At 44.2% G+C, this 10,122-nt stretch overlaps 1 protein-coding gene across 1 annotated transcript; it reads left to right on the top strand.

Annotated features, from left to right (window-relative positions):
• Positions 1-546: 546 nt before the first annotated feature.
• LOC116393562 (protein sel-1 homolog 1) lies at positions 547-10,116 on the top strand. Its single transcript, XM_031865983.1, has 21 exons — positions 547-1,056; positions 1,205-1,242; positions 1,584-1,779; positions 3,966-4,133; positions 4,375-4,480; positions 4,746-4,908; positions 5,054-5,107; positions 5,200-5,259; positions 5,341-5,422; positions 5,554-5,708; positions 6,039-6,095; positions 6,179-6,247; positions 6,605-6,682; positions 6,927-6,989; positions 7,218-7,305; positions 7,429-7,577; positions 7,684-7,849; positions 8,027-8,101; positions 8,210-8,382; positions 8,525-8,653; positions 8,819-10,116. The coding sequence occupies exons 1-21, from the start codon at positions 969-971 to the stop codon at positions 9,104-9,106; spliced, it is 2,445 nt and encodes an 814-aa protein (XP_031721843.1). The 5' UTR covers positions 547-968; the 3' UTR covers positions 9,107-10,116.
• The last annotated feature ends 6 nt before the right edge of the window (positions 10,117-10,122 follow it).

The raw sequence follows: 10,122 nt of genomic DNA on the forward strand, positions 1-10,122 counted from the left end.
ACTTGAGACATAAAATAGGTGCTAAAACATTTTTTCAAAGACTTTTATAATACTTTTGCAATCGTTTTCCTGAGATGTATCAGTCTCATACCAAACTTCACATATGTCCAAAGCCTGATGCTATAACATCCTAGTAATTTAGGTGCTGTTTATTTCCTAGACGCTCCTAGAAGTTGTTTGCATAATAACAACCGTGTGATGTCATGCAGATAAGTGACAGTTGTGCAGCATTACCTGCATACTTATTGGACGTCCTGGCAAGACACATTTCATACACGGCCACATAATTTTGTTTATCTATATAAATTGTTAAACTTCTATATTTCGGATTTATACTAATAACACAACCGCCTCTTCCGTTCATATGAAGATTATCTTCATAACGTGTTGTGGTGTCGTGGACAAACCATACACTGTATGGGACCAGCCCATCAACTGGAAACATAATTGTGTACGCACCTGATTGGCTGACACATCTTTGCGGTGCGCTCATTGGCTACTGTCAAACCAAACGCGATGTGATTGGTCGAGCTGCGAGAATAGGAAGTGTCGATCAGTAGTAGGGGCTTAACATGGACAGCTAAGTAGTATCTGGTTAATATAATTCAAAGGTTAAAGCTTTTGCGTGTCGCTATTAAACTCGGATGTTTTGGAGTACCGAGAGGTACTGGTCAACCATTTTTTTGAGACCGAGGAGTTGCGTCTCTTGCAAATATTGCGCTGTTTGGTTGGTCGTTTGTGTGGCTGTGTTAGCTTGTTAGCTATCTGACGTTAAACGTCATTCAGCCAGGTACTACTCTGCTAACGTAGCTTAGCTTGTTCTACAGCTACAGTAGCTAAAATTGAGCGTGTGTGTGAGTTTATTTATGCTACATATCAAAGTGTGACTCAACTGTAACCGAATGTTTGGCGATAGAAATAGCAGCAGCTACAGCTAGCAGATTGTTAGCTTGTCAACATCAACAACAATGGTCTATAAAAGGTGTTCTAAAAATGCAAGAACGATATATATTTGGACCATTCTGCTGATCGTCTTCGTCAACGAAATAACAGCTGGTAAGTATGATATATAACGGGCTAATATCTGCGTCTGACGTTAGGTGTCTGAAACTGTTGCAAGCAGCTGTTTTATATTTAGCCAACAGCTATTTTCCATCTCAAGTATACACTGTGTTTACTCCTCTGCCGTATTAATACCTTTCAGATGAAGAGCAGCATGGGAATGACGGACCAGAGCTAAAGGTACGCCATGAGGCCGTTTGATATTGGTCTTTGAGTTAAAACCCTGAGGACGAATGACTTGATACCTGTTAGAAGTGTACATGTGATGGGCAGCAGAGGGGTGTCATCTGCTACCAAACAAAAAGCTTCTATTCTCTTGTACTTCTAAAAGCAATAAAGAAATAGTGAGGAGACAACAGTGTTGCAGGATCATCCATAAAAATCATAAAGCCACTTGAGACAAATTTGTGATTTGTTGAATTGTTCTATATAAATAAGATTTACTTGACATGTTGGACAACCTATTTTAATATGCAGTATGATTCTGTTACTTTACAATAACTTCTTGATCGTCCCTCCAGTCTTACCATGATCCGGACACTGAAGAGGAAGACGTCCGTTTGGCGTCTGAAATCGTGGCCAGTGCCTCTGTGACCTCGGGTCATGAAGTCTCCCAGCCGGAGGAGGAGAAACAGTCACTGGCGGAGGGACTGGAGGGAGAGGAGAAGGAGGACCTGCCTGAGCAGCCTCCTCCAGTCCAAGAGAAACCTAAAGAGGGTAAGGTAACTCTCATTCGAGCTCAAGCAGTGAGCCGTAGACACTTCATGCAGTCGGGGAAAAAAAGAAATGCATGTTAACTTGGAGTATTCCCTCAGGTACTGGAAATCCTTAAACACGTCTTATTGTTGTATTTTAATGTATTGGATGTCATGAATTGAGTTTTGCTCTGTGTTTTCTGGCCAGTATTTGTTGTCTTGGCTTGTGTATGTGTCTTCAAACGTCTGTGTGGGACAAAGATCATGAGCTGGCATACTTTCTGGTAGCACACTGACTTTTGAGTGGTTTTGCCTGTCCAGTCAAAGCCAGAAATGGATGCAATAGTGGAATAGCTAGAAACACTGACTCAAGCAGCACGCAGTTGCACGTGGACACACCTGAAATATTGTGATCATGATGAATGACGGCTGGTTATATCCGTTGTCTATCCTGTAAGGCTTCACATAGCTGTGTTAAGACGTTTTGATGAGCCACTCGGCATCGGATGATGACCTCGTAATGAAGTGAGATTTGAGGTTGATGCAGTTTCAAATATAACGGCTGACGGTCATGAACAAATTCAACCGTGTTGATGTTGGAAATTCTAGAGTTGAATTCCATATGAGTTACAATCATAGCTAGAGTGGCTGCCGATAGTCTGTCGGTGGCTTTACTGACTCCTCAATGCTGTGAGGTTTTCACATCTGTTTTTGAGAATGAAGACTGCCCTGTCTTATTTCGTCACTTTCGTTAAGTCTCGACATGTTGACCTGTTTTCAGTATTGCTGACTCCGAGCAAAGATGTTTGTGGTTTCATGGTAGCGCTTAAACCCCCATGAGAAATGAACAGCTCCCTGCACCTGTGGCTCCTCTTGCAGCCAGTTACATCATATTACTTGGGGATTGTTAGTAATTTCCCTACAGTATAACATTAAGTTTGTATGAAGATGGATTTTTTTTTTAACTTATATTAATTAGAACTGACTGCTGTTTCATAGAAAGAGAGCACAATGGATGTGGCAATTTTTATGTTTTAAAAAACAAAAGATTTTTATTTACAATATTACAGACACAAAATGGAGGAGAGAAAGTATATACTGATGGGATGATACTGTAAAGGTTATGTTTCATAGTGTTTGTAAGAAGTCCATAAGCATGTTCCAGTAGCAGCTTAGGCTTTTAGTTTTAAGAAAGGCTGCTGCTCATAACAGATCTAGATAATCCTCCAACTAGTGACTTATTACAAAGCAGGAAGGATTGCACGCTTACCAGTGCACCCCAGCGTGAAAAGATGGTTTGTAAGAAATGAGCAAACCGCAGGACAAACTGGGAAATTTCCATGTAGCATTTAATTCATAACAGAAACTACCTTCGACCCTAAACAATGTGTGCTTCTGGGCCTTTCCACAACAGATGTAAAAAAGAACTCCTGCTCCCAGAATCATTCCAACATTTGCTAAGATTATTATCCTTATACTCCTGCAAAAGCTCTACACAGCCTTTTTATACCGAATTACTTTATATCTTACACAGTTAGAGGACTTGATTGACATTTCCCCCGTCTATACAAGTTAGGGATGAATTCAGATCTTTTTCAAGCTGGGAGGAGCAGTAGCCATCAGGTGATGCACACAAACTAATGATGTAAACATATTGGCTACTGTACATTTTGAGATGGTGGCCATGTTGTGAGCACGAGGCAGGGGCAATACCCTCCTTACATTTCTGATAATGATAATTATTGTACACGTGTAAGAAGAGCATCACAATCAGTGACTGCCACTGACTGCAAAACCATAGTCGCGCGTTGTAACGCTGTTCACTTTGCTCGGAGTCGATTTTTCCCGTAATAACACTACATTAGGAGCCACTGAAGTCACACGGCGGGTGGCGGTACCACGTTTTTGCATACAGCAGCTTACGTAAACGGCAGTTTCATAAGCACGTTGGAGAGCTACGGTGGACTTCAGGTAGTGTGAAAACGCAAAAGGCTCTTGCTAAAGCCGGTGTTTGGTTTGTCCGTTCTGGGCTACTGTAGAAACATGGCGGTGTAACATGGCGGCTCCGTGAAGAGGACCTGCTCCCTATGTAGATATGAACGGCTCATTCTGATTGTTTCTACTCTATCCCACAAGGAGGTTTTTATGTTGTCATTCCATATTCAGTTGTTTTTTTGTGTAATATCATAACTATATTTGTCATTACAGTTCCTGTGGTGAATGGAGGCACAGCCCATGGAGAGCCCTGCATCTTCCCCTTCCTCTTCCAGGGGAAGGAGTACTCGGACTGTACCACTGATGGACGGGGGGATGGACGGCTGTGGTGCGCCACAATCTATGACTACGACCAGGAGAAGAAGTGGGGTTTCTGTGAGAGTAAGTCTTCAACTCGGTTGTCAAAGCAAATGTGACAAACGTATACTTACTTTCAATGTCCAGTTTTGAAGCTTGAATACAGATCTAATGTTCAGTGATTATTATAAACTACTGATGATGGAAACCACCATGACAGCACATCACATTTTCATTTCAAGAATTACTTTTGCGTGCCTCCTCTGCTGCCAAAGTTTTTGGTTTCCATCTGTCTGTTCATTGGCTTCTCCTCTCTTTCCCTTAGCGGAGGAGCAGGCACAGCAGAGGCTGCAGGCTGAGGAGGCTGAGGAGCAGTATCAGACGGTCCTGCGCATGCTCAATGCCACCACCAGGAGGACCCAGAGGAAAGAGTGAGTTTCTACCTGCTGAGTTATTCCATTGGTTTTCATCAACCTGCTGTTAGAAAATGTCATCCTATTATGTGACCTGAAGCAGTCCACATAATCGGATTTGTAAATGTGTGCTTTATTACCACATGACTTATATTAGCACATCCTTTATTTGCTTTAGATGCCATGTCACTACTGTTTATGTGCACATCATTTTTATTCGTCTGTGTCAATCTGACTTCACTCACGGCATCTTTTTATTTGTTCATCCAAACCACACTTTCAGATTGTACGAAAAGCTGCTGAAAGTAGCAGAGCAAGGCCACCAGAAAGCCATGGAGAAGGTGGCGTATGCCATGCTGTTTGGAGACTACATGAGCCAGAACGTGACCAAGGCCAAAGACATGTTTGAGAAGCTTGCCATTGAGGGTTCGCCTAAAGCTCAGACGGTAAAGATCTCAACCGAAAATGTTAATGTATCACTGAAGTAAAGAGGAGAAAAGCCATGTTGGATGTGAGATCTTATCAAGTTATTATTTGTGCTTGGAGAGTCAGTTGTGTAACGCTGTAATTGCTTTGTTTTCTTTCTCGTAGGCTCTTGGCTTTCTGTACGCAGCAGGACTTGGAGTTAACTCAAGTCAAGCGAAGGTATTGTTTTATGTTCTGTGTGACTGAATAAAATAATGTCGTGTCTTTGTCCAACAATTGTTGACATCTTACCTGCGTTCTGTGTTCGTCAGGCCCTGGTTTACTACACCTTTGGCGCACTGGGGGGAAACTCGGTTGCTCATATGATCCTGGTGAGTTGATTTGTCAGTAGAGCAGTTTGTAGTCATCTTATTTCTTAGCGTGCATTAAAACATTTCCTCTTGTTTCATTAGGGATACAGATACTGGGGCGGTGTGGGAGTTCCCCAGAGCTGTGAGTCAGCACTGACACATTACAGACTTGTTGCAAATCAAGGTGAGCATTTCTTTAATACGATATTCAAGTGTGAACTGTCTGGTCGTTGTTATGCAAATAACCTGATCAAAACTCTCTTTCTCTTCCGTCTGTTGTTTTTCTCCACTTTCCTCTCCGCCACCGCTTTCTAGTGGCCAACGATGTGTCCCTGACCGGGGGCTCGGCGGTGCAGAGGATCAGGCTGCTGGATGAGGTGGAGAACCCGGGATCTACCAGTGGGATGCTGGAGGAGGACTTGATCCAGTACTATCAGTTTCTGGCTGAGAAAGGAGATGTTCAAGCTCAGGTAAAACTAATGTCCTCATCCATAAGTGTTCTTTGATCAATGCAGCAACTATGTATGTATGTATATGATAGAATGAGTTGATATCACCTTCCCATATCGTACATGCATCTTAATATAATGACTTGGTTACAGCATATCTTCTGCCAAGTTTTACAGTTTTTGTTCGTGAATCTGTTCAGGAAGCTATTAAAAGACAAAGCAGCAGTTGACAATGGTCATACTCAGTTTTTTGTGATTTGTCCAAAACTATTCACTTTGTATGCAAATATCTACAATGCTACATAATACTAAATATGTGAAGTGAATAAGGTTCCTTGTTTCTGCTGATAGGTGGGATTAGGTCAGCTACACCTGCATGGAGGACGCGGAGTAGAACAGAATCATCAGGTGACTTTCTTTGTTCAAAGATGGATTTTTCAGTATTTTGTTTTTGCACCATTAAATGTGTTTCTTATGCTCTTGTCCAACAGAGGGCGTATGATTACTTCACCCAGGCTGCAAATGCAGGGAATACACATGCTATGGCTTTCCTCGGCAAGGTGGGTGAGACGCCTGTGGTGACCTTTTGTCTCTCTCTTAGCCTGTGGGAAAGAGATTTGTTTGTTTGTAATAGTCAGTTTTATTACACTTCGGTCTTCTTTTTACACTGACGAGCTTGCTGGACATTGTCCCTGTTTCACTTCTCTATTTGTAAACATTATAAATATGTCGCCCGTACTGTGTGACAACTTGAGGGGAAGCAGTCAGCGGGTTGGAGAGCTGAGAGCTGTTCTAAATTGAATCCAAAATAAACAAGGCCAAGTATTTGGCATTACTGTTCTAACCGAGGGCGGTGCAGTGCATTTGTATTTTCGGCGGTGCATCAAGTTTTTGATTTCACTCCTTCTTTCCTTTAGATGTACTCAGAAGGCAGCGAGTATCTCCCTCAGAACAACGACACGGCCCTGCAGTACTTTAAGAAGGCCTCTGACTTGGTAAGAACGAAGCTGCAGCCTCATGTCTGTTATCTCTCTCTGAACTGGGTCGTTTACATTTTAGTGTTTGTGTGAGCATTCATCACATCAGTTATTCTTTAAGAGAAAGCAGCAGTCCTAATACCTCTGGAGAGGAACAGCTGTTACTCTACACACTTGTACCTCAGAGCTGACCTGTGTTATTTAGTTGTTAAGTTGCTTTGAAGCAGTCCTTTTCATTTACGTAATGCTTGTTTTAATCCAGGGTAATCCGGTGGGACAGAGTGGCCTCGGCATGGCCTACCTATATGGGAGAGGTGTCCCAGTGGTAAGAAACCTTTACACATTTCAATGCTTCTTAAAAATGTCTAGATTTAACACACACTCTCTCAAACTTTTAATTTCTAGTTTACTCTGTGGCGCAAATCTGTCAGCTTCAGATTTAGGCAAATAGGAATAATGTTAAAAAAGGCGTTTGGTATGCAAGCCGCCACAGCGTCCCCTCGGGCTGAAATCAGAGCGGCCGCTTGAAAGTTGTTTGATTTTGTGTCTTCAGAACTATGAGCTGGCACTGAAGTACTTCCAGAAGGCAGCGGAGCAGGGCTGGGTGGACGGACAGCTCCAGCTGGGCACCATGTATTACAGTGAGTGATGGAGCTGAGTCTGTGTGCCTCCTATCAGAGGGATATCCTTGTTGACTAGAATACTTCTTTTCTCCTCAATTTGATTGACTGTTTTTTCTTTCTCTCCGTCCCGTCGTTCCTCAGATGGCATCGGTGTAAAGCGTGATTACAAGCAGGCACTCAAATTCTTCAACCTGGCCTCACAAGCAGGCCACATCCTGGCCTTCTACAACTTGGCCCAGATGCATGCCACTGGTACCGGTGTGATGCGCTCCTGCCACACCGCTGTGGAGGTGAGGCACCCTGGAGCTGCAGCTCTAGTCTCCGTTGGTTGATCATCGTGTTTCACTGTTGCATACGGTAGACCCGGTTTATGGTGTGTCTGTATCTCGGTTGCAGCTGTTCAAGAACGTGTGTGAACGCGGTCGCTGGTCGGAGCGTCTCATGTCGGCCTACGGCAGCTTTAAGGAGGGCGAGTCTGATGCGGCGCTGGTCCAGTATCTGCTGCTGGCTGAGCAGGGCTACGAGGTGGCCCAGAGCAACGTGGCCTTCATCCTGGACCAGAGTAAGAGACGCCAAGGCATTAGTATCATCAAGTGAAAAGCACATGCGGTTAAAATGCAAACATGCTTGTGTTTTTGTATTATGCAAATGTACCAAAGGTATTGACAAACACCCATCTTTGGAAGAAGCAACATTCTCACCTTTTGACTGTTTTCTTTGTACGGATTGTTACAAACAGAAGGAGTGAGGATCTTCACTGAGAATGAGACCTACCCTCGCGCTTTGCTCCACTGGACAAGAGCTGCAGCACAAGGTGAGTCCACACACTCTGTGATTGGTTTACACTCAGAAAAGCAGCTGCATTTGTCCGTTCAATCTTGTGCTTGGAGTGAGAGTTGATGCATATAATCATCGTTCCCAGGTTACACTGTGGCAAGGATCAAACTCGGGGACTACCACTTCTACGGCTACGGGACAGATGTGGACTATGAGACGGCCGTCATCCACTACCGACTGGCATCCGAGCAGCAGCACAGCGCCCAGGCCATGTTTAACCTGGGCTACATGCATGAGAAAGGCCTGGGCATCAAACAGGTGGGCACAGAGTTACACCGGTGACACTTAGAACACCAGCTTGCTTTTAATGCTTCACTCGTATCCACTCGGTCACATTGATTTATGCAGAGTGCAGTTAATGTATTCATTGTACTGAGAATTGTTTCATGTGCTACTGCAGGACATCCATCTAGCTAAGCGTTTCTACGACATGGCCGCTGAAGCCAGTCCCGATGCCCAGGTTCCAGTTTTCTTGGCCCTGTGCAAGCTGGGCCTGGTTTACACTCTGCAGTACCTGCAGGATTTTAATGTGAGTACATCATCTTAAATTATAAAGCTGGACCTGTGACAATTTGGCCTTGAAATAGAGGGAATTGTAATTCAACCAAGTTAAGAGCTATTTCATCAGAGGGAAAGGAAATTAATCTTTGTCCTCTGTCCTCTCTCTCCCCATCTGCCTTTTGGTTCCTGTCAGTTAAAGGAGCTGATTACTCAGGTGGACCTGGACCAGCTCCTCGGCCCGGAGTGGGACCTCTACCTCATGACCGTCATCGCCCTGCTGCTCGGCACAGTCGTCGCCTACAGGCAGCGCCAGCACCAAATCATGGTTCCCCCTCGACCACCTGTCCCAGCTCCAGCGCCCCCACCCAGACCACCTCAGGAACAGTCGCAAGCCGAGGCCGAGCCCCAGGGTCAGGAAGAAACGCCGGCCCAGGAGGACGAGGACGACGAGGACGACGAGGAGGAGGAGGAGGAGGAGTAGGAGTAGTGAGAGACGGCCAGACGGAGCGAGGGCAGTGAAAGACGGACAGGAGGCTCTACCAGCCCGCCCCGCGGAGCAGCTGGTGCTTACTAGCTGAATACCTGCCAGTCTGAGCGCCTCTCACTCCACACGCTAAAAGACGACTTAAGACGGCTGCTGAACTGTGCAGTCTGACGACTCCCTTTCTCCATTTAAAATGTGCTGGTCCTGTGCTGAAGAGAGACAGTGGGGGGTGTTTATGGACAATGCTACAGATCAGAGCGTTGAGAGCATAACACAGACTTGGGACCTGCTAGTCTATGACTCAGGATACTGCCAGAAGCACCCGTGTCCTCACCGCGGAACAACAAAACATCCTTTTGGTTTCCCGATCAAAGGCAGACTAATCTAAAATGTGCATTGGTGTCTTCTTACTTTTCCCTTTATCACACTCTGCCTCAATCCTAATTTAGAAAAATAACAGGCAGGAACATGTGAATTCAAATTATTTTATTTGCTAGTTGGTTTAAAAAAGTCATGTTTTTGCATGTTTTCATCTTTAATTTTAGGCCCTATTTTCAAATAATTGACTGAACAAATTTTACATTAATTTTTGCATTAATTAGTTACTTGTTTGGTTGATATGTTGAGTCGGTACTTTTTCATACCCGCAATTCACTGAAAGATTAATTCACGTTCATTCAACATTAGTAACGGTGCTCAATCTGTCCTCATTAGTACGAGAACAAGAAACCTGTTGAGCAGTTCACTATAACCAATAGAAGAGCTCTACCGGATAGATCGCTTAATCTTGAGCTCACACGTAGATGTTCTCAACACGGCAGACGCAAAGGATGAGAAGCTGCTGAAGTCAAAGAGTCGTAATCATACAGACGCTTCTTTCACTCTCCGAGCACAGTGAAACAATCTAAAGAGAGGAACTGATGTGTGCAGTCCAGTGAAAGGACACAGAACAGATTCTGAAGATGTTCTGTACGTTGGTGTGATATGTTTCCATTGACGGGCTTTGGTTTCAT

The sequence above is a fragment of the Anarrhichthys ocellatus genome, unplaced genomic scaffold (assembly GCF_004355925.1).
Source record: "Anarrhichthys ocellatus isolate YVR2014 unplaced genomic scaffold, GSC_Weel_1.0 scaffold34, whole genome shotgun sequence".
NCBI classification, from domain to species: Eukaryota; Metazoa; Chordata; class Actinopteri; order Perciformes; family Anarhichadidae; genus Anarrhichthys; species Anarrhichthys ocellatus.